Source organism: Ictalurus furcatus, chromosome 8 (assembly GCF_023375685.1).
Source record: "Ictalurus furcatus strain D&B chromosome 8, Billie_1.0, whole genome shotgun sequence".
NCBI lineage: Eukaryota > Metazoa > Chordata > Actinopteri > Siluriformes > Ictaluridae > Ictalurus > Ictalurus furcatus.
In genome coordinates, this window is record NC_071262.1 from 20,494,561 (window position 1) to 20,520,004 (window position 25,444).

The window sequence follows — 25,444 nt, forward strand, 5'->3', positions numbered from 1 at the left end:
AGCACTGCCGTGTGTGTACGTGTCCTGTCGCAAAATGCGGTGAAAACTCCCACACAACGTTAATAGTGTGATTAAGGTGTTTACATGTCTGTAAACACCTTAAAAACACATGTCTGTAAACACAGACAGAAAACACCTGTAAACACCTGTAAAAACAGGTACTGACTCAGACTAAACACTAAGATGTGTTCATTACATTATTTGTAGTTTAATCTGTGTGAAACATGTCGATAATGTGACTAAAACAGGAGTACTCCACATGTCTTAATTCGATTAGTGTTTACTTCGGGTACGACTTTATCCGGATTAAGGTCATCAATAATCGCTGTGTACATGGTAGTTTCTTAATCAGAGTATCGTCTTAATCGGGTTAATATCAGATTATTGTTGTCCATGTAAATGTACTAAATGGCAGTCTAATAATGATGATCAGACTCATCGATGCTGGACTGTTGAAGATTGGAAAAAGACCAGGTGATGTTTTTCTAGTCTTCAGCTGTCTAGTGTCAGTCAGTCTAGTTTTGGCGTACACACTGTAGCCTCAGATTCCTGTTTTTGGAGTGAAACCCAAAGAGGTCTTCTGCTGTTGTTTCCCATCCGCCTCAGGTTTTGCGTGTTTTGAGATGCTTTTCTGCTCACCAAGGGTGGTTATTCGCCTTTAATTGCCATAGCCTTCCTGTCAACTCGAACCAGTTTGGTCTTTCTCGTCTGACTCACTTTATGTCTGGCTGATTTTTTAGCTTTGTTACAGACAAAACACACTTCTGCACATCACAGCATCTTGAGCAGTCGTTTTACTGCTACAGATTCCTAGACAATTTAGAAAGTACATGAAATATGTAACGGATAAAACACTTGGTCGTGCTGTTACAGAAGAATGATCAACGATCAGAGTTACCTTTGCGGTCCAGAAGTCGATTATTTTCCTATAACAGCATGAGCTGTAGTGTTTTATTTCTCTTAAACAAGAGCAGTTTGCCAACAATTACAATGTTTTATTTATTAAAAAATGACGTAATGCTTTCTATCAGTTTATAGCTACATTTAATGTCGTGGAACATCCGAGAGACTAGTTAGTTCCTGTTATGGGTTTCGTTATAGCAGCTATAAACGGTCGTACGTTCCCCAGCCTCCCTTTTTTTCTCTCTAGCATCGCATGTTACTCACTGTTGCTGACACTTTAGACTCCTTCCAAAAATGCTAGATAAATGTCTCCTTGCAGAAAACATTCTTGTATGTGGCTATGTGGAGCATCCACCGTACAAGTCCCTATAGAAACAATAAGGTATTTGAACGAGCGCATTAATATTAACCGCTGATTCTGCTGTTATCTTCCAACCAATCAGAGTCGAGAAATCTTCAGCACTGTAGTGTAAATAGTAATCCATTTTGAAAAAGAAGAGCAGGGTGCAGTTTGAGGTAAATATTTATGGAAAAGTTTTTAGGTGAGACATTACTTGTTAGCTACATTAACCTTGTAACACGTCTTGGCCGCTCAAAAGAGGAAAAGAGTGTAAATTCTCTTCTCTTTTTTTGCGCTGAGAAGTTTCTCTGCTCCCTGTAATATCCTCACCCTCACTGACAGAAGGTGAGATTTTCTCCGTGTTGGCCGACAGATTTTTCCGCAAGCGCTCGTGTCTGGCACCTGCTGGCCATGTGGAGTCCCACCCCCACCCCCACGTTCATTAACGATGCTGTTAATATTTTATGTAGTGTTTTTATTTTGCAAGATAAAGGCCGGGCTTCTGCCTTTGATGAGTGACGGGTTTGCCCTCGTTGCCAGCCATGTGCACTTCAATCTACGATCTTCTGCTTTAAGCTCACTTCAGTTAACGCATTCACGCTGGGCCTCTGGAGCACGTTCAGGTGTATGGAGGGCTAAATTATTACACGCCGCCGTGTTTGGCATGCTAGTCATGTTCGGAAGCGTGTGAACTAGCCATCAGGCCACATGGGGGTTTTACAGCCAGCATGGACGCTTCACACTCATCAAACAGCTGCAAATGTGAGTGTGTGTATGTGTGTTTGTACTGAAAGAGAAGCGTCTCGTTTTGAAGTCCTAGCGTGTGAAGTGTCGCTTGTGGAAGTCAGAGGATGAATATTTTATGCTCGTTAATCGATGGCGTCAGGAGCTGCATAATCCAGGCCTCTGCCCCGCGCCGCTGTAGTGGCAACAGTTGCATTGGAGATGGGCTTCTAATCAGGACAATTAACGTGATTAATTACCATCTGTGGTGCCTTACAAAGTGCTATCTCAATGGAAATTACATGAGAGCGCACAGTCGGCCGCCCAGACAGCATCAGAGAAACACGCAGCAGGCTTTCACATAAAGACCTGAACTCCCCGAACAACACGCCTCGGCATCCGGATAAAGAGCGCAACAAAAGATTCTCATTTTAATGCTCGCTGATGCGATGACACACTTATTACAAAACAGTATTCTCAATTATTTTCTCCTTTATGTTCCTTTGTCTCTCTCATTCATTGTCTTTGTCTCTTATTTTTCTCTCATTTTTATATCTTGGTCCCTCCATCCCTCCATTCACCTCTCTGTTTCTCTCCTTCTTTTGTCTTGGCCTCATTTCATTTTCTTTATCTCTTTCTCCATCATTCTCTCTTGCTATAATTTATTCACTGTCTCTGTCTTTATCTCTTTTTTCTTTTCTTGTCACTCTCTCCATTTGTGTTGCTCTGTTACTTCTTTCTGCTGATTTCCTTCTCTCTGCTTCTCTCGTTCTTTGTCTCGGTCTTTCATTTTTCTTTGTTTTTATATGTTGGTCCCTCCATCCTTCCATTCACCTCTATATTTCTTTTGTTTGTCTTTGCCTCATTTAATTTCCTCTATTTTTCTTTATCTCTTCCTCCACAGTTCCATTTTGCTACCATTTCATCACCATCTCTGTCGTCCTGTCTTTCTTTCTTTTTGTCTTAATTGCTCTCTCCATTTGTGTTGCTCTGTTACTTCTTTCTGCTTCTCTCCTTCTTTGTCTTGGCCTCATTTCATTTCCTCAACTTTTCTGTGTCTTGTTCTATCTCCATGCTCATTCCCCTTTATCACTCCATCTCTCTCTCTTGCTGTCTTCCTTTCTCTCTTTCTCTCTTTTTGTCTCTCCCTCCATCTCTTTTTCAGCCCTTTTCTCTGCTTATTTTCTTGTGTTGCGCTGTTCCTTCTTTTTGTTGTTTTTCTTCTTTGTCATGGCCTTTAATTTTTCTCTCTTTTATTAATATCACAGTCCTGCCATTTGTCCCTCTCCATTTCACACGTTTTTTGTCTTGACTCTCTCATTTCTATTCATCTAATTTTCTCTGTCTGTCTCTTCCTCTATCATTCCCCTTCATCACGCCACCTCTCATTCTGTCTCCCTCTGCTTCACTCCTTTTCCTCGCTGTCCTTTTCTGTTACGTTGCCTTGGTCTCTTTCTCTCTTCATCTTTTTTCTGACTCCCCTATCTCTCCTGCTACTCCTCTTTTTACATCTCTTTCTTCGACTTGATCTGTTTATTCTTTCTCCCTCTGCCTCTCTCTAACTACCCGTCCTCCTCTTTTCTGGTATCTCTATCTTCTTCCCATTACCTCTTTTTTCTCTGTTTCTTTCCTTTGTTGCTGTCTTGGTATCTTCTTTTAAATAACTCTTTTCCTCTGTCTCACTCTTTCTTTGTTTTAGTCTGTCCTCTCTGTTTCTCACCCTCCACCTCTCTCTGTATCTCTCTTCACTCTACTACTTTCTTTTTCACTTCTTTTTCTGTCTTGATTTTTGTCTTAATCTCTCTCCCTTTCCATGTCTCCTTCTTTATCTTTATATATTTCTCTCATTTTCCCCTCTTTTTTGGTCTTGGTCTCTCTTTCTTTCCATCCCTCCATTCACCTGTTTCTCTCATTCTTTGTAGTGGCCTCATTTTGTTTCCTCTATTTTTTATATCTTTTCCTTCATCATTTTCTTTCGCTATGACATTCTCACTGTTTTGTTGAGGCTTTGTTAGGTTCTGATTACTGGATGAATGAGTAAATCCCGCTGGGTGCTGATCAGAGCACCAATAACGAGGAGACGGGTGATCAGCTTGTTTACACTAGTGCGTTTTCGTTTTAAAATGCATAACTTTTGCTACGGTTACGCCAGTCATCTACACTTCTCCAGCGTTGTCGACCCTCGAAAACGGAGACTTTTGGAAACACCGAAGACCCCGTTTTAGTTTGAAAACTCCGGGCTCACATTTCAGTGTAAACAGACCAAAACAAAGTCGTGGCTTCGCCCACATTCGCCCCCTGATTGGGTCTTCTGGATGATTGCGTATCCTTCCCTGATTCGTCAAGCCCCTACCATACGACCATTACGCTACCTTAATCATATACACAACAACACCGAGACTGAACCGCAAGCTTTGCTGGCTTTGTCATCATTCTTAGCAGCCACTGTGCAGTTAAATTCTGTATTTTATAATACTGCAGCTGCCTACATGCACAAGAGGCAAACTATGATTAGAGCAATCAGCAACAAATCTCATTGCAAGCAGCGTGCAAGCCACGTGGAACGCCAGTTTGTTGTGCCTGCCAGTGACTAGCAACCAACTTCCTGTTTACACTTGTATGCTCATGCGCAGTGTGCATGAATGGTCATTTGACATTTGTTTTCGGTCGTGTAGTGTGGATGGAGATCGTTTCTGTAACACAGTGTTTTAAAATGAAAGCACACTAGTGTAAACAGGGCCTTAACATATTGTACTGGAGCTAACCACAGATGTATATTCAAAGGTGTAGATAGTTTGAGAATGAACAAATACAATAAAGAAACCAAAGAAAAGAAATTAACTATAGAAAATAATAAGCATTTACTGTTACATAATACAACAGATTTCTCCAAAGTGCCTTAGTGACATTTCTATACATAGACATATATTTGATAGCTACATGTCCGGGCATTCCCGTATAACACAGAAACCAAAATATTCAGTTCCAACTGCGGTTAACACAAATATAAATCAAATTTATGTTTACTTTAGGGTCAATGTTTAATACCTTGACGATATCTCATCAGCAACAACCACAAATGAACAAGAATTTTGCGTGCTTTCAGCTACGACTCAAAACAAATCACCATGACGCAGGAGCCAGCGGCAGCTCAACTCGTATCACGGCTCGCCACCGGCTGAAGTCGGAATTGCACTTCACCCTAAAAGTCCCTCCAGAGGGAGTCTTAAATACACTTTGTGTTTAATACACTTTGTTTTGCTCTGTCTCCATTCTCTCTCTCTCACACACACTCTCTCTCTCTCTCTTGATCTGCCTGTCTTCTCTCTATCTTCTCTTTCCCTTATGTATATTATTTTTTCTTTTGGATCTACCACCACTTTTCCTCTCCATCATTTTCTTGCCACTATCTCTTCCTCTTCCTTTCTGGGTATAATCTGCTTCTTTGTCTTGGTCTGTTATGGTTTCTCACTCTCTCACTCACTCTCTCTCTCTCTCTCTCTCACTCCCTCTCTCTCTCTCTCTCTCTCTCCCCTGCAGTCGTGCTGCTCCCTCGGCCGAGTTCTCTGTGGACCGATCCCGTCACCTCATGTCCTTTTTGACCATGCTCGGCCCGAGTCCTGACTGGAACGTTGGTCTGAGCGCTGAGGATCTGTGCACGGCTGAGTGCGGCTGGGTGCAGAGACTCACTAAAGACCTGCTGCCGTGGGACGCCGGGACAGACAGCGGACACAGTTACGAGGTCATTCCTCCTTCCACCATCTTTAACCTACTTTCACCGAAAAACAATGGCTTTTTACTGAATCCTCTCCAACACAGTTACCCTGAATCCCAAAAGGCTTCCTACTCCTATATATGCTCACTACATGGGGTATAGCATAATGGCACTGTACAGTCTGCTGAGTGCACTGTATATTCACGTTTTATTAGAAAATCAATAAATTATATAAAAATAAATGGCAATAAGTTTATGAAATGTGCTTTGATAGAACAGAGCATTCAAGTTGTAAATATTATTATTTTTAAAAAACATGATTAGTATTCAAACAGCATTCATTCACTACTAAATATAGAAAGCACAGAATTAATTTAACCAAATAAACAGGAAGTGTTTTGTATCTCTTTATTGTGGTTTTAAAGTAAGTGTTCGCAAGCATGAAATCAAACAGTCATGTTGGTTTGTCTATATTATGACAGATTACTATGGTTATAACGACAAGGTGCAGGTGTATTGTTTTGTAAGACGAGTGCGCGGCTGCTTTACATTTTATTTTAGCTTATTGCTCACGAATATAAACACACAGCCGGAATAAAATGGAAGGCGAGAGAGGAGGATAGAGAGAGGACGTGAGTGACATTAAAAGATGAGAAAACAAGGAGTGGGAGAGTGAGAGAGCGAGAGAAACAGATAGGTAAATAAATTAAATGTTAGTGCTGTAAATATGCACGCAGATCGTCGTGGTGTGACGTCCCTCACGCTGCCCCCTGCTGGTAAATCAAAAATTCATTTCCTTCCAGAAACTCATTTCCTTCCTGTTTGAACACACTGATGGCCTGTGCAGAATCAATTTCATTAAAAAAATAATAATAAATTGACAAAAACTCTTTGTAAGAACTTTAGCAAACAAGAACAGTTGGCGTTTGATTTTTACCCCACTGTGAAGTCGCTAGTGTGGAACGACTGGCGCGAACAGGTGACTCTCAGGGAGGCTCAGAGGAAAGCAGTGCTATAAATCACTCAGAGAGAATGAACGATGCGGAAGGAAATGAAAGGTGGGAGCCCCTGGCAGATGGCATTCAGCAGTGACTCACTCTTTTTATTTTCTGTCTCTCCCTTTCTGGCTCTCCCTCTCTGTCTCTCTGTCTCTCTCTCTCTCTTTTAGTCCCCCAACAAACCAACAGTCCCTCAGGAGCGGATTCGGCCCCTCACCAGCCTTGATCACCCACAGAGCCCCTTCTATGACCCTTCAGGAGGTCCGATATTACCCCTGGCTCGAGTGCTGGTGGAGAGGATAGCCAGGAAGGTGCTTACTTTAGTGTTTAATAGAAATAAATATGAAAACTTTTTACTACTGTGTTCAAAACTCTCTCTTTTAACAAGAGCTTGTGTTTTAGCAAGCGTGCTAATTAGAGATGCCATCGAACTGACACCCAGGATTGATATCACGCTGGTACCAGCAAAATATGGTGAATCGGATATTGGAGATCTTGTGTCAAAAGATTGGATTTGGAACATTTTTTGTTACTGTAATTGTTTACATAGAAAGACACTTGATTTAATTTTTATATATTTGTGCTCTATACTTCATTACATTTATAGTATTTGCAGTGTAACAGATTTTTATGTGAAATCGGCAGTTTTGTTTAAGACTTGTTTGTATGATATGTATTTTCCCTGAATTATTATTATTATTTATAATTAGAATTTTTTTGGAGACATTCCATTGAAAAATATCATTTAGTCATTTTTAAAGAAAATATGGAATGGGTATCGATTTCGGCTGATACTCAAGGTTTCGGGATCGATATCAGAAAAGAAGAAGTGGTATCATCTATACAGCTATTGTTTGTCAGTTAGTTCTAATATCAGCTATTTTGTAAATTATTGTGATCTTGCAGATGCAACATGCTATGACATGTGTGTTTTGAACTAATGCGGCTCTTACGTTTACTTTCGGCGTCATTGTGAGTATAGTGAAACAGCAACTTGTCCTTCAGGTTTCTTTAGCTATTATTCCTTATTTCTATAAGGTATTTATGAGCTATATATAAAATAGGTAAGTATTCTTTCTTACAAATCTGATAACCGGAACTGATGTTCATCTTCAGGAGCTCTTGCAGACACAGACTGTAAAATACTGCCATTGTGTAGGGAGTGTAGAGAATGAATCAGAAACACAGGCGCAGGATTAAGAAAAACATAGAAGTGTTACTGTATTTGTTTGTTTTGTTTGTTCTGCAAGATGAGAACACAGTATCCGAGTAACAGTAGGGCACTAGTAGCTTTTAGGTCGATTATCATGAGCTATCTTTGCTCGAAGACAGTTTAAGGGGAAAGGCTTCAGTGGTATAAGGCCTGCTGATCTGCATTCAGAAATTTGGGGTTGAGTCTTTGGCTGTGCTAATTTCAGGCACGGTGCTGTTGAATGTGCCTGAGTTGGCGAATGAAACGTGTGTTTGAAATTTCCCTCTAATTTGAACCTAACAGACGGAATTGTGCATTACTGCTGATTATTCTTACAGGTTTGTCAGGTCAGTTTACAGCATCATTTTCTCATTTGACACATTTTGTTTTCATTTTTAACCAAAAAAAAAAAAAAATCCTAAGCACTGTAGCTTTAAGGTTGAGAAAAATATATATATATTATCAGGTAGTTTTTAACTTTTTGGTAAAGTTATGAGAGGGTTAGGATTTACGCCGATGGCTGGATATTTAAAGGACCTGTTAGCCAGGCAGATGTGGTTCTGGTTGAGCAAACAGCTTTGAATGTTTTAAGTTTAAGAGTTAATCTGCCAAACTAAAATGTTTTACTTACTAAAACGAGTAAATACCCATAATGCTAATTTAATTGGATCCATCCATCCATCTTCTACACCGCTTATACTTCAGGGTCGTGGGGAACCTGGAGCCTATCCCAGGGCGCATTGGGCACAAGGCGGGGTACACCCTGGACAGGGTGCCAGTCCATCACAGGGCACAATCACATACACATTCACACACCCATTCATACACTACAGACACTTTGGACATACCAATGCCAATATTTAATTTTATACATTTGTGTGTATCGGATATTAATAGAATTGTTGAATCTATATTAATAATTCTGATTTTAAAAATACATGTTGAATATTTTTATAATAAAAGTCTAGGGCACATCCATTGTTAAGTAGGGAATTAAACATAAGGGGTTAAGTGTAGAAAATTTTTTGTATTCTGTCTGTAGTTGGCTTTGTGATTATGTTTTTTTCCCCCCATGGTTCTTTTTTTTTTTTTGCGTTTGCTAAAGCGATGATTAATTCATTGTGCACATTAGCGTGAGCAGCTGCGCCCTGTTACATGCCGAAGGAGTCTGCTGGAACTGCCGAGTCACGCACAGTTCATTTGTTCTAGAAAGTTCAACCACGGAGCATAACATCAACATCTGAAAATAATATTGGTGTTACTCACAAATTCAAATGTTCAAAAGAGGCATTTAGGCCATTCTGGGGTTGGTTACTCTGCACTTCTCTTCTCTCCCCAGCTACTCTTTTTCAGATCTGGCGTTCAGCCCCATCTCTCAGAATACAGATGTTTTGTGTATGTTTCACCACTGGGGCGAGTGTTGGTGCTTGGGGAGGTGTAGGATGAAGACGAGGCTTTTTGGCTCACAGACAGATCTGCTTTTGTTTACCACAGAATACGATCTAACGATGATGTTGTGTGTTCCACAAATCCTCAGGGAGAGCAGTGCAACACGGTTCCTGACACGGTGGACGATATCGTGGCCGACATAGCCCAAGAGGAGACTGAGGAGGGTGCGTAAAGCCTCGCTTCCTTATCTCCATTCCGATACTTCCCGGACAGTTTAATTAACAAGACAGCTAGCAGGATTCCTTGTGTAAACCTCTGGAGGTGTCTCTCGCCACGATAAGCCCAGACAACTGGCCGTGATTTATGATCAGAAACCACTCCTGTGCTAATTTGCAGCTCTTGTAAATTAGGTGCCATTGCTGTCCAGATGATGTCAGCTGTTTGGAACAGAGGGATAAAGGAATGTAAGGCAAACCTGGAGTTGGATGGTTATTGGGGCCTTTTAGAAACTTTTCTAAATGCCACCTTGAGGTTTAGACAGCTAATTGGAGAAAACAAAAGGAAGGATGGCTGAGCGTCTTAGACACCTAGCATCTAATAGATGGACCGGGATTGTAACTCACTGACACATGCAGGTGTAACAGGCTAAATTTTTCCCTACAAGGAACGAGGCATTACTCAACAAGCTTTTATGGGTGTCATTAGGGAATTTAAGCATTGACTGCTACACACACAGCTACAGTGACAGTAAACTGTGCTATTTTGTGCATGTGCAAATTTAACTGGCTGCTTCCTGTCCCCGTGGGCTTACTAAAAAACCCTCAGTTTGATGCAGTAAATGCAATATGTAGAAGAAGCCTTTTCATTGCATATCCCAGCTTGTTAGGAAGTTGAGGTCAGAGCACAAGGTCAGCCATGATCCAGCACCCTTGAAGCAGATTAAGGGTCTTGCTCAAGGGCCCAACAGTGGCAGTGGAAGATCAACCTTCTCAATCTTCTCATCAGTGACCCAGAGACTTTAACCACTGAGCCACTGCTGCTCATTGTTCTTGCCATTCAAAAAACGTTTTCTTTGCGTTTGCGTTAAAATTTTATTCGGATGACTCCATGTTTACAAATGTGTGTACTAAAAAATGTAAAAACCTGTGTGTATTTTTCCAGATAAATCATTTAAAACATTAATAAAACCTTTACAATCGTCAACATTTTTCTCTATCTCAGCCTGCTACACTTAAATCACGGCCATTAAAATACTTCAGTAACCTAATTATTTGTTAAATAATGTGTGAATCTCATGCTTGAAATGTTCTTTGAGTCATCCATTATTTAATTACATTGTTTTCATACTCAAACCATTGAGGCTCCGTATGTGATTTAATTGTCATTCAATAGCAACTCACTATAGTCCAATGCTGACTGGTCAGTGTTATTCACCTGCCACTTAAGGAGATTCAAGAATACTTAAAGATAATTAGGGATGTGCCTTTATATAAGTATTCACCCCTCTTGACCTTGTGTTTTCCAATCCACTGGCCTATTTTACTGTGTGGGCAGGTGTTACACCAACACAAATGAACTTGCATCACACCACGTCACAGAACAGACTGGTTATTAAGAGGATGACAGTATCAAATCAGCATCACATATCAGCTAAAACTCAGATATTGGTGTCAAAATAAAAAGGAAAAAAGCTCTCTAGAGACTCTCAAGTTTTGTTTTTTTTCCAGCAAGTTACAACTCAAGCCACAAGTCATATCATTCTTTTATTTATTTGCCACTGTCTCTCTCTAGAAAATGAACTGGGAGCAAAATTTAAAACCTGCCATTTTTTTTATTTCTACTTATGCTTTGATTTTTGCGTCTCGTATTTATTTCAAGTCCCTGTATCCATCTCTACAGCTATCAGTGCTTAAAGTCCCTAATGCTGAAAGCGAGGAAACTGACACAGAGCCACATCAGCGGGATCAGAATGAAGGGAAATGAAATAAAAGGCCTGAGACAAACCCCATAGCAGCACAGGCTAGATTCGATTCTGCTGTCATCACAGTATAAAAACATTTTTACTGATATTGGAAAAGTATACCCAGTCCGAGTACACTGATAACTAAGCGTTCAGCTAGCTAATTGCATATAGTATGTTGTGTGCAAATCATATTTATGTCATCCAAGTGACACCAGCATATTTACTGCTCATTAATTAAACACCTACAGCCAGAACAGTTGTGTACTTATTATACATACAGAGCTGTTAATTATCTTTAATCAGAAATATTCTTTGAGGTCACCATCATTACAACTTCCTTGTTAAAAGAAAAGCAAGTTTTGGGGAAAAAACAAAACATCCGGGTTACGCAAGTAACCCTGTTCCTGAGAAAGGAACAAGACATTGCGTGCATATAAAACCGGCACTTGTGAACCACGCCATCAGTCTCTATTATCTGAAGCATAACAAATCTATGCAACGTCTTGTTCCCTTCTCAGGGAACAGGGTTACATGCGTACCCAGATGTTCCCTTTCAAAGGGAACTCAACGTTGCATGAGCTTCACGCTGTGGGAACAAGAATACCGACTCCATCATACTGAGGGCATGGCCCGTTCAAAAGGTCCGAGCCCGAGGGTCACTGCAAGACACTCGTGCCCAGGGTGGAATGTATATTCAGGCTGTAATATCGAATGAATGTGTGCAGCATAGCCCTGCCGCAGCACACACATCCTGTAAGGGTACCCCTTTGGACAAAGCCTTCAAGGAGGCGACTTAACTAAGCAACACAACTAAATCTAATCTCACTGAAAATAATAACAGGTGCCGTTTTAATATCACGCAACGTGCTTAATTGCCATGTCACCTGATCACGGATAGACCTATAAATAGGCATGATGTTACACAAGCTTCAGATACCGGTCACGCACGAGGGCGTTTCCCATAGCGTGGAGTTCACGCAACGTTGAGTTCCCTTTGAAAGGGAACAGCCTTCAGTAAGCATTTAGAAATCTTCACTTGCAGTGTTCATTGCTGACCTGTGTAATTTAGTTACTGTGATTGGTGGAAAATTGGCTACAACCCCAAATTCTGTTAACTCTTATTTCTGTTCGCTTTTATTTGGGCAGGACCCAAATAAGAGTCACTTTATATTCTGCATGTTAAATGAAAAATGTAAATTGGCATGTCCACACAACCACTTTTATTTAGCTACTGTTCTGTCTCTACCATCTACAGGAGACAGCACTCCGGAGACGTGCATCTACTCGAACTGGTCTCCGTGGTCGGCGTGCAGCTCAGCCACGTGTGCAAAGGGTCTACGCATGAGGCAGAGGATGCTGAAGGCTCAGCTTGACGCCACTGTGCCGTGCCCTCACACGCAGGACTTCGAGCCCTGTATGGCATCTGGCTGTAGAGAAGAGGGTGAGTTCAGGTTATACAAGCACTCATGCACACACACACACAAGTGTTCAGGGCATTAAAGCGAAGTGTGTGTGAGACTGAGTCATCTTCCTACACCGCAACAGTTAAATTTTTTATTTTAACTCTTAAAATACATGTTAAAAACCTCTTACATGTATACAGCATACTGTATATATGTTTGTGTGTATATACATATACATGAGCCATACAAGATGTATGTTAATTATGGAGAAACGTGAAACATGCATGTGCAGGAGAGCAACCTGAAAAAAAGTGTTATTTGAGCACCTGTCATATTTTAATGATTATACCAATTCCATCTTGTCAATCTATTTCTGATGTATAGATCTCTCCCTATTCAAGTACAGTGGAGTCCAAAACTATGAGACCACATTGAAAATCTAGGAATTTTTTTCCTTCATTAAAAACTCTGAAATTCTCTTAAATATTTCAAAGATTTTACTTTTCACACACATTGTTGTCAATAATATAATTTGTAATGAAAATGAATTGTATTTTTTGTATTAGATTAGAAAAGAATGCAAAATAGAAGCATTGTTAGTAGTGGTCTCAGACTTTTGGACTCCATTGTATATAGAATCGCCTAAATGGATTGGACAGACTGTACCAGATAAGAATGTTTTTCTTTTGTCACTTTGGTTAGCAGTGTAGTACATTACCCACAATGCTGTTTAACTACCTGATATTTATACCAGTGGGAATTAGACCTTGGCTGCATCTGAAATCTCATACTGTGACAGTACCTACTGCATTCAATTCAGTACCTACTGCTCGGCCGTTGATACAGTATGTACTGATCAGTATACAGTACTGTGAAAAAGTATTATGTTTTTTGTATATCTCCTATAAATTGTTTCAAAACTAAGATAGAACAAAGGCAATCTGAGTAAACACAAAACACAGTTTTTAAATTATAAGGTTATTTATTGAAGCAAAAAAGTTATCCAGTACCAACTGGGCCTGTGTGAAAATGTATTTGCCCCCATAGTTACTAATTTCCCAAATCTATGAAACTGCATTCATAATGGGGTTCAGCTGGACTAGACGCAACCAGGCCTGATTACTGCAAACCCTGTTCAATCAAATCAACACTTAAATAGAACTTTTTCAACAGCATGAAGTTTATTAAAAGGTCTTACCCTGTAATACACTTGAACAAAGTTGAAAGAAATTCCAGAAATGATGAGGAAGAAGGTGATTGAAATACATCAATCTTGGAAGGGTTACAAAGGGCTACAAAGGGTTACAAAGTTACAAAGACTCTGGGACTCCAAAGGACCACAGTGAGAGCCATTACCTCCAAAACTTCGAACAGTAGTGAACCTTCCCAGGAGTGGCCGACCTTCCAAAATTCCTCCAAGAGCACAGCAACTACTCATACAGGAAGTCATAAAAGAGCCAAGAACCACATCAAAGGAACTACAGGCCTCTCTTGCATCAATAAAGGTCACTGTTCATGACAGAAAGACGCTGGACAAAAATGGCAAAAACCACTGCTAACCCAGAAGAACATTAAGACTCGTCTGAATTTTTCCAAAATACACCTTGATGATCCTCAGACCTTTTGGGAGAATGTTCTGTGGATTGATGAGTCGAAAGTGGAACTGAAGACAAGGGTCCCGTTACATCTGGCATAAACACAGAATTCCATAAAAAGAACATCATACTTACGGTCAAGCATGGTGGTGGAAGTGTGATGGTGTGGGGATGCTTTGCTGCTTCAGGGCCTGGGCAACTTGCAATAATTGAGGGAAACATGAATTCTGCTCTCTACCAGAAAATCCTAAAGGAGAATGTCCATTCTTCAAGTCCATAAGTTGAAACTCAAGTGCAACTGGATTATGCAGCTAGGCAATGATCCAAAGCACAGGAGTAAGAGAGGGAGAGGGGGGAGGGTATTTTAGTTATCAAACACTGTCTGACAATGAGTATCCGGAGGTGCACTCCTAAACACACGCGCGCGCACACACACACACACCCACCTTATACTCTGAATGCAAGCATTAGTTTAAATTCACTGATATGGTGGCAGGCCAAAACGATTTATTAAAAGCATTTACATTTGAATAATTATTAGTGACATTAGGCTACATTTTGCTGACAGGAAACGGGCTGAATGGCGATGCATGGTGGCCCATTAGGAGGTAGTTTATAACATCGCAATTTCGTTAGCGTCATTAACAAATAACTGGCTATCGCAAACATTACATGGAGCATAACATTAGCTGGTTTCACGGAAACAATGCCAGCTGCCTCAAACAAACATAATATAAGACCTGTGTTTCAGGTGCTTCGCCAAATTCCAGGTGTTTCCTCGCTTTGTTTAAAATGAAGGATAGCATCGGCTGCACACCGGTAACCGATATTAGCTTTCCTCTCAACGAGTCGGGGCGGAGCTAAACTTGTTAAGCTAAGCTAAACTTCTGTAGTTTTTCCCGTGTGCTTGTAGGGGTTCTTCTTCTTCTTCACCACTTGTGGACCGACTAAAACACTTGCGCGTATTTGCTGCCCCCATCAGGTCTGGAAGAATCGCAACCTCGGTACTTTCGGTACTTTTGTTACAAACGGTACTAATGCTACTGCAGAAAAACAAGTACCGTCACGTTTTAAGAATGTTGGTACCGACTTGGTACCGAAGTATCGGTTCTCGTGACATCCCTATGCACTAACAATGTGAAAAAATTATTTTTGTTGCAGGGCTGAAAAAAAAAAAATCAGATTTGTATCAGTTGAAGCCTTACAAGAACATTGTTCTCAGAACATTGTGCCTTGTTCTCAGCTGAAGAGGAGGTAGATCTATAATCAGAGTTGAGAATGCAAAAGAAGTTTTTATGTGCAACGTGGATGGAGATTGACTTTAAATTAGGACACATTAGATTTACTGAAGTAAATATATAAAGGATCCTGGTTAGAGCAAACCACAGACAGCAGGTTTAATGTGTATCAACTTCCCACTGCAGACTCTGAAGTGTGTAGTGTGTTGCACGTCAGATATAATCTCAGCATACACGAAAAGAGGAGACGAGACGAGAGGAGAAAAGCAAAACAAAAAAAGAATTTTTTTCTGAAGTGGTTTGACATTTGAGAATAAAAAAAAAGTTGAGAATAAATTGTGAACAAATTGAGAATTATATATATATATATATATATATATATATATATATATATATATATATATTTAAAGCTTTACAGGAGACTGTCCATGGGTGTAACTTTAGATTGGGTTCATACAGTTTGAAAGGAAGTCATCAAAAACTTTGTGTCAATCTTGTTTGACTAAGTTAAAGGTATAGAAACTTTAAATTGAGTAGTTCTTCTTGTATTGCTGCAAAGATGTCAAAAGGTTTTACTGAGGTAAAAGTTTGTAAAGTTTAGATTTGGTACACACACTTTAAATCTCATCCCACTTTGTTTTCTTGAGGTTAAAAAAGAAAAAAAGGTCCTGACGTGTTCTGGATTCAGATGATCTTATCTGATCTTGAGTGCTGACAGTAAGTTGTGGATTATCCTCCCACTCCGGTGCAGAGAATTGATTTCCGTCTTGTGAATGAAGAAACTCTGAAACTGTTTGTAGGATTAGTGTATCGTTTGCAGGAATTGATGGGAAGTTTTCACCTTAGCTGAATGAACCTTTGGCCAGAGATATAGGGTATGACAGTATGGACCACACTAATGCAGCCAGTGTGTATTTCTCTCTGTGTCTCTGCTTTTCTGAGGAGATAAAATGAGGTAGCTGCTGAGTTGTGAAAAGCAAAAACAGCTTATTTGATGCAACTGATTGCAGAATCAGAGGGGAACTGTTCGGTTTTACAGAGGCAAATTAACAGATTTAATAATAGTGACTCATGGGAAAGCCAAAATAGTTGCAAATCAGGTCATTGTCAAAATGTACAGACTTTCAGCCGTTTGCAATGAACAATTCAGACAAAAGCAATTAAATAGTTCAGTACAACGAATGCTTCAAGTGGTTTCCACAAATTCAGCTGAAAAAGCAACTTATAATGACTTCTTTTTTTCCTAATGACTCCCTTTTAGAAATTCAGTCAGCTTAGGCCATGTTAGCTAGCTTACCAATGTTAGCAAGTAAAATTATGACAGTTTACAAGATGACTTTTTATTACAAATACTCAGAAAAGTCAGTCGTTAGCAATAGAAACAAATTCTCATCAATGACTTTTCAAGATGTGAAAGTTCCAGAACTATTTTTGTTATTCTTGCTGGATCTATATTTAACTCTATCCTTTGACCCAGCTATTTGTCATTGTTTTTAGCCTTTCCTCTGAGTCCTGTTACAGTCATTGCAGGCTTTAGTTTTCCCTCTGAAGCTCTCCATCGATTAACACTGCAAGCTGTGCTGCTTTGTTTTTATTTAATGGTCCGTTAGCTGGTCATATTGATTCATGATGGGCTTGACCGGCACTGGGGCCAGTGTGGCTGCCGCTGGAGTCCCCCCTCAGCAAGGAATTATTCATTTACATCTCTTATTAATGATTTGCTTAGTTGTGCTTCATTAGCGCAGCTTACCAATCAGTCCCACAATGCAATATGCAATATGGGGAAATCTATGGAGAATTGGCCAAAGTTCATTCATTCTGTCTGATGAGATATCTATTTACAAGCTCTTGTTTTGGGGCTAATTGGGAAACCCTGCATGGAGATAAAGTGAGTGTGTTTTGTGGTTGATGGGTTGGACGGGAGCGATGGGTTGTAAAGGAGGATTGATATGGTGTCCATCAATGTGTTAGGAATGGTTTATTGTCTCACCTGTAAAGCTGCACAGCTGTTGTAAGGCAGCTATATATACTTGTGCATTTTCATTTTTCAGTGCTAGAGGAGAGAGAGAGAGAGAGAGAGAGAGTGGGTAATGCTGCTCAGTATTACACACACCAATCTCCAAGAATAGTTCCCAAATTACATAATCTATTACATCTACCACGGACAGTAGGACTTGAAAATGTGTTAATATGGCACATAAGTACAAAGTTACTAGAGTTACTGGAGAATGTGTCATTCCTGACTATCAAACAAAACGTGCTTGCTTTAAATCTTAAGTAAACAATATGAGACCTGTAGTACAGTCTAGTTTAGTATTTGTCCCATTAGTGTTGCCCATTAGAGCTGAAATGTCTTTGCTGTAATACTTGTCTATCTGTAAATTAAACTCTACAAATAAGCCATATCACTACTATTATAATAAGACTAATTTCTGCTTTTAACAGTAATGGAGCACTGCGCATTCTACATATTCCATGTAATTGCCAGAATACTACACTATGTCTACCCTAAAAACACTAACAAATAGGCTTATTACAATTAGGGTAATGTGAAAATGATAACGTACGGTACATCGCTGTGTTGTGTCCAGATAATCGGACACGCGTTTGTGATGATGCAAGGACTTGTTGAGAAAATATGTGAAAAGTTTGAACAATTGCTGTATATGTGTTGTATTCTGTACAAGTTGTGAATCTCAGGTGTATGCATTGTGCATCATTATGCAGAAGATTTATCCGTGTGCCTAACAATCCTGCAGTGGCATGCTGTCAGAGAGTCCCTGGGTTTTTTCAGTGCATGTTTTCTGCATTACGAATTAGTCATTTCTCCTTTATCTCTTCTGATAAACAAGTTTTGCCTCAGGCTTTCCTGTGGGTGTGTACAAGACTTTGTGACCTTTACGGAGCAGTAAGCAAACGTGTGTCGTCGTGCAGAAGCGCCTTCGTGCATGCTGTCCGAGTGGATCAGCTGGTCTCCGTGCAGCGCAACATGCGGGATGGGCATGAGATCCAGAGAGCGCTACGTTAAAGTCTTTCCCGAGGACGGCTTGAGCTGCAAGGAGCCCACGGAGGAAACGGAGAAGTGTGTGGTCAACGACGACTGCTGTGAGTCAGGATGCTGTTGTGTGTGTGTGGAGTAAAGTTTGACTAAGTACAAACTGAAATGAAGTATTTGTTTTGAATTTCTCTCTCAAATCTTCAACACTACTACATTCTACCCACTATATTTCAAAACGTTTCCTCTATAAAGTACATATTGTTGTCAATCAGAAGCTGATTTTTAAATAATCAGACGACTTTATGTAGAATATTTACACATAATTGCCTGTTTGTACAATTGTTAATCAATCCAGAGATATAAGTAATGCAGAGGAATTTATAGATATACTTGGCTTAATTAACCGCTGTTGCTAGCTACACTGATAGATAGGGTTGCCACAATTTAATAACTGGTTCCACCAATTAGTGTTTTCAGTTTCTCCCCAATTTATTATAAATTGAATAAATAAATACATTTTAGACTAAGTTTGCCTATAGTTTTCACAAGGAAATATACACAAGCCGGTGACAATGATGATACGTCACTTGCTTTAGTTCAATAGTTTTCTCAAAATTTCACTGGGTGATGTATAACTTGCACTGTCAGTACTGTGCTTGCTTCTACAACCCCATTCCAAAAAGTTGGGTCAGTATGGAAAATGCTGATAAGAACAAAGTTTTGAAATGAGTGTATATGTTCAAAAATACAGTATAGTACAGGGTGAGTTAAATTTTCAAATGACTCTTTTTGTTTGTTTGTTTGTCTTTTTGCATTTTCCATACTGTCCCAACTTTTTCAGAATTGGGGTTGTACATTCACATTAGTAAGTCACTGGTGTTGCTTGTAGTTTGTCACTGAGTGGTATGTGCTGCCCAGTGGGCTTTTTACGTTCCCATGAGAAATGCATAACATACAGACGGGTATATGACTTATACACAACACTTATGTGGACTAGGATTTACATTAGCATCATTGGCAGATGAGCAAAGCAAGCTAATACAAGCTACGTACACTCGAGAGAGGCAGTAACAATCTAATGCTGCTTCCTTCCAACCTTTATTTTTCTTCGTAATGTCTCTATACACTGTATGGAGAGATCATGCATGACAGGAAAAGATGAAACCACAGTTGTAAGTTTTTCCTCCATTTATGTGTAAGTAAATGGGAACTAAATACTTCGTACCACACGAGCCATAGGATTGATCAAAGGAGTCTTTCAAGATTGGTACCGTGTTGTAGCTTTGTCAATTGTTGATACTTGTTGTTCTTGTAGAAATGGCGTCTATGTGATGCCTACATATGTAGAAAATGAATGGTTCCCTGTCACTTTATTGCTTGCTATTGTGAATGTAGGGAAACTGTCAACAAAGCAGTGGGATGTAGTTTAAATAGAAATGATCATAAGCTGAGCATTAAGTAGTTTTATTGTTATTAAGATTCGTATCTACTGAACATTTTGCAAATAACTGATAATATTTTAATAAATAGAATAAATGTAAATCCCAGGACAGCTTTTTTTATGTCAGTAATCACAACACTAAATGAAAATGACATAACATTAGAAAGTATTAGTTTAGGGTACACTTAAGTAGAAATACCATTACAACAACATTCCCATCATGAAACATCTCATCAAGTAACATAAATTCTAGCAAATATCAAGTGTTTAGTCCATGAACCTGAAACTCAGCATCACCTGAGCAGTTTCTTTCCTCAGGCTGTCGTTAATGATCGCTCTTCCTACACACATCCCTCACCCCATCCTACACAACTGAAACCTGTAATCAGTAAAAACACAACAACAGTGCAGAAGGCTGATGTTTATAAAGTAACATGCTAATCACTAGACATGGCGTTATGCTTTTACTGAATATTTGTATTTACATTCTATACTTCATATCACTGGAATGAATGTATGACAAAAAAAAATTACTCATATATCGTTTACTTGGTGACTAAAAGTGTGGTCCTGTGTTGTGTGTTGTGTATGTGTGTGTGTTGCATGCACTAGCCCCCAGTAGCTGTATCGTGACAGAGTGGGCAGACTGGGAGCTGTGCAGTGTGAGCTGCGGAGTAGGGATGAAGAAGAGGGTGAGGATGATGAAGATGCCCGCGTCTGATGGCTCTCAATGCCGAGTCGAGCTGGAAGAGGTGGAGAAGTGCATGATGCCAGAGTGCAGTGAGTACGACCAACAAATTAGCACCAGAATCACGACGCACATCACAAATATTTCAGTATAAACATTTTTCATGTAGTTCAGGGTAGAGTTTCCCTAAAATCTGAGAAAATGAACCACACCATATGTTTTTTGTTTTCCTTTTTCCAACTAACCTTGCTAGCCAAGCTTGAACTCTCATCGTGTTTTTTTCAGGGTTGAGCACTCTCACTACTCTGTCCAGCAATCATTTAAAATGAATGGGGGACAAGCGATTGTAGCCTACAGTATGAAAAGCTCTTAATGCAGTTATATTACTCGGCTGTATAAATGCCTTGTTGTTTCCCATCTATTTGAATCTGCACTCAGCAAAATGCCAGTTCGTCTTGCTTATCTCAACACATGCTTTATCTAAAAGACACTCAGCCATGCTGCTGCACTAAAAAAAACAACACTTGTCTCTCCAACTGACATTAGTGCAGAGATGCCCTTGAATGACGTCCTGAATTGTAATGTCCGTCATTAAATGTGGCTGTTTAAAGAGGGTGATGTCTAGAGATGGCAGTGGATAAACACAGGCATGTCTATGGGAGGGGGTTGGTGGTTTGTTACTTGGTGGGGGGTGGGGGCATTATATTTTATATAAGATATAAACGGAACCCACACTACCTCCACCACACCAACATTGCAGACACCTCCTCGTGACAATAACACTGTCTAAAAAGAACTTTAATTATATTTTAGAAACTGTTTCGATCTGTTTCTGCTGCAGGCTATAAGATTTTTAATGTACTTTATTTGTAAAAAAGTGGTGGGGACAAAATTAGACAGGGACTCAGTGTCCTTAGTCTCTCCAGTATAAATTAGCATAACTAACCAATTATGATGTAACTGATGCTTGAGAGAAAGACCATACTATCAAATAAGCCCTCTACAAGGTGGTTTCTGAATCTTTGACAGGAGTTGAACCTGATGTGGTCTTCTGCTGTCGTGGCCCATCCACCTCAAGGTTCAACACAAGGTGTTGTGCATTCTGAGACGCTTTTCTGCTTACTATGGTTGTAAAGGGTGCTTATTTGAGTTACTGTAGCCTTCCTGCCTTCTCTTCGGCTTGTCTGGGAACAATATTATTCCCCATTCCGATGTTTGATGTGAAAATTAAATGAAGCTCTTGTCCTGTATCTGCATGATTTTATGCCTTGTACTGCTGTGACATGATTGGCTAATTGGATAATTGCATGAATAAGAAGGCGTGCAGGTGTTCTTATTAGAGTGGCTGGTGAGTCTGCTTTCCTTAACAACAAATCCGTGTATAAAGGAATCCAGAATAAAGTCCATGCCGAAGACCAGCTCGTCTTCAAAATGAGGAGATCCAAACCCTGTACAAACACAGTCTTTTCATTTCTCCTATTGATTTTGCTTCAAGGAAAACATCGAGGCTCTCTATTTAATGATGTCTTTTTCAATTTGTAATAGTAACTATTATTATTTTGTTTTTGTATTTGAGACAGTTGTGATTGTTTAGTTTTTGTTTTCAGAACTTGTGAAGCAAATCATCACAAGCAATTTGATGTAGAATTGAACAGCAGTGCAACAGTGTTTTGGGAGATGGATGAAGTTGCAGGAATGCAGGGTTTAGAAATACTGAATGAATATGGAACTTATGCATATACTCATTTCCAGGTACTCAATTCGGGAGACTTGGGAAAGATGATATGTTGTGATGAATGATGAATTCTCGATTCTGATAGGTCAGAAGGTGTTGTTTAATTTACTATAACATCTCTGACAGTAGTTCTAAATGTAATTCAGATCACAGGCTTATATTAATGATCTCACACTAATTCTGAATGTTACCATTTCTATAGCAACAACATCCATCCATTTTCTGTACCACTTATCCTTACTGGGTCACCCGGAATCTGGAGCCTATCCCAGGGGGCATGGGGCACAAGGCGGGGGGCACGCAACAACAATTCATGGTATTTGTCTAGTGGACACACCTCATAATCTAAGACTAAACAGATTTTTAAGTAGTGTTGTTATTTAACTATGAAAAATGTTAAAAACATTGCTCTTGTAAAGCTTTCTGTTTGGAGACGTTTATTTGACCGCCTGTCCAGTTTCAGCTCTTTGAGGTAAAGCAACATGGCAAAGTCTTATGGATGGAGGAATTTGCACTTTACAGCTACTCAATAACATGACAAGCTGCAAATTTGAGGGGAAAAAAGAGGCTGGTGAGGGAAGGACTGTGTATAGCTGCTACAGTATAACAAAAGTGATAATTAGCGCTAACTTACACATAACTATAAAAAGATCAAAACTATGACATGTCATTCTTTAATAAATAAAAAATGGAATTGGTGGCAAATTGAGGAATAAAACAATATTTTCCAACACACCACCAAGTGTTTTATTCCTTAAATAACGCATAATTCAGTTATCTTTTCATGACAGTTCAGGATGTTCAGTGTTTACCAAGAAAACCAAACAGAGAAAAATATATATCGGTGTCAGAAAGGTCTTATTAAGGACAAGGCAAGAACTGTGGAGTGACTGGAAAGAGGTTGGGAAGAGAAGGGAAATGTTGCCAGTGACGCAGAAAAGCTTCAAGAGGGTCACTGTATAGATATCTTTCATGAGTCCTGAACGTGAAGAAGAATGTTTATAACTATATTTACGAGTCAATCCCGTGTGGCACTCTCTAGAAATATTCATCACTTTCACCATAAACTGAACACTGATATGTCCACCCTTACTGACCTCCACAGCCTCAGTCGCCTCAGCACACTGCTTCCCAATCCCTCCTGCAGTCGAGCAAATTATTAACTCGCTGTGAGCCAGAATCACTTGACTGCTTCTGATTTAAAAACCTGACAGTGAGTAACTGTGTTGTTTCAGGTCTGTAATGTTTTATTGATTTGTTCTTTTCTTGCTGCTGTCTTTATTAGCTTTGTCTTTTTTATAGCTTGTGTATGAAATTGCTGTTGCACATCAAACAAAATGTCTACGGACTATTCAACAGAAATTAGCCAAATACTCAGTGAAGGTCAGGGGAAGAGAATACAGGGGACAGTGGTTTATGATGTATTAGTAATATATGTATATGTGTGTGTGTTTGTGTGTGTGTGTGTGTGTGTGTGTGTGTGTGTGTGTAGATGCCTTGTCCTGTATGGTTTCAGAGTGGTCTGATTGGGGTCACTGCAGTGTGTCATGTGGAGTGGGAATGCATGTGCGGCGGCGCATGTTGAAGACCCCAGCGCTACCCGGCCAATGTACAGAACAGCTGGAGCAAGTAGAGAAGTGCATGATGCCAGAGTGCCGTGAGTAACACGTACACACAAACACGCACAAAAATATACCCAATAAACCTTTTTAAAGGAATACTCCAGCATTTTCACACTCACTTATAATATACAGAAGTCACTTATTGGGCTAATTGTTGAATTCTGTTCAAAGTACATGACTATATAATGCTGTCATGTAATGGAGGCTGAGATGAAAGCAAGTGCAGGTTTGGCAGTTTAATAAAATAATAAGTCTAAGGGATCAGACAGAAATCAATAAGCAAAGATAAGCAGAGGTCAGGCAATCAGGCAAACAAACAGTCCAAACAAGGCAAGGCACAAAAAGACGACGTCGGAAAACAAGAACAAATCAAAACCACAATAAACAAACAAGGAATCAAGGTTTGGTAACGGCAGACACAAAATGTAACTGAGCATATACTTCACCATGGCTCTGTGTGTGTGAGAGAGAGTCTCTTAAGTAGTATAGTGGCATTGATATTGTAATTGGGAACAGGTGTGTCTGATTAGTACGCAAAAGAAGCTGCTGTGACGGTGTGTAGCTTTGGGAGTTGTAGTCGTCGGCCATGTTTTAGTTTGTGGTGCATTCTGGAAAATGGAGTCGCTGGTTTGCAGTGACATGACAAATTCAAATGAGACAGCCAAGAAAAACTTATCTTCCTTATATTACTTTATGATTTTAAGAATAGTCAGTAATATTAATATTGAATATTTTTATAATATTCAGATTATTATTAGAAATTTTTCTCCACGTTTTTTCCCCAATTTCATCTTGCCAATTCCCACCCAGATTGGCGTGTCTAAAGTGTCCGTAGTGTATGAATGGGTATGTGAATGTGTATGTGATTGTGCCCTGCGATGGACTGGCACCCTGTCCAGGGTGTACCCCGCCTTGTGCCCGATGCTGCCTGGGATAGGCTCCAGGTTCCCCCGCAACCCCTAAGAAGGAGTAAGCAGTAGAAGATGGATGGATGGATGGATGGATGGAATTCCCACCCACTAGTTAACTTACTCCATCACATGACAGCTACCAACTGGGAAGGATAGGGCTTACATGGATAATGTGTTTCCTCCAATACATGCAAAGCCAACCTCCACATCTTTTCAAATTTCTGTGTCACAGGACGGCATAACACACTCGGAGGAAAGCGCTATCTGCCCTCTTCCGTATACACGAGCTCATGTGCTGATTGACATGGGAGTGATAGCATGGCCAATTTTGCTTTCTTGATTCCCCGCTACAAATGGCTTGTTTCATTGTCGGGATTTAAACTCGTGATGTCCTGAAAAAAGTATACATGCGGCTCACTGTAACCATAACAGTGAATTCTAGCTAGTATCAGCTGACTAATTGGTGTAGTTTTCTATTTACTTTAGATTAACTCTGGTGATGAGAAGGTTTTTTGTCTTCAAGGAACCTTATAGGCAGAAAATCATGAGAATAGAGCTGCTTGTATGATGTCACATGGCATACTGGTTTA

General features: G+C 39.8%; 1 protein-coding gene across 3 annotated transcripts in view; it reads left to right on the forward strand.

Annotated features, from left to right (window-relative positions):
• spon1b (spondin 1b) overlaps nt 1–25,444 on the forward strand; it is a 126,525-nt gene that overhangs the window by 95,460 nt on the left and 5,621 nt on the right. For 2 of the 3 annotated variants that reach the window (XM_053631369.1, XM_053631368.1), the window contains exons 8-14: nt 5,507–5,708; nt 6,850–6,990; nt 9,409–9,484; nt 12,479–12,664; nt 18,394–18,564; nt 20,511–20,678; nt 23,814–23,978. In XM_053631369.1, coding sequence (XP_053487344.1) covers nt 5,507–5,708; nt 6,850–6,990; nt 9,409–9,484; nt 12,479–12,664; nt 18,394–18,564; nt 20,511–20,678; nt 23,814–23,978 — 1,109 coding nt within the window. Of the gene's footprint in view, nt 1–5,506; nt 5,709–6,849; nt 6,991–9,408; nt 9,485–12,478; nt 12,665–18,393; nt 18,565–20,510; nt 20,679–22,523; nt 23,599–23,813; nt 23,979–25,444 lie in introns of those variants that run through there. The other variant, XM_053631371.1, reaches the window with a different exon arrangement.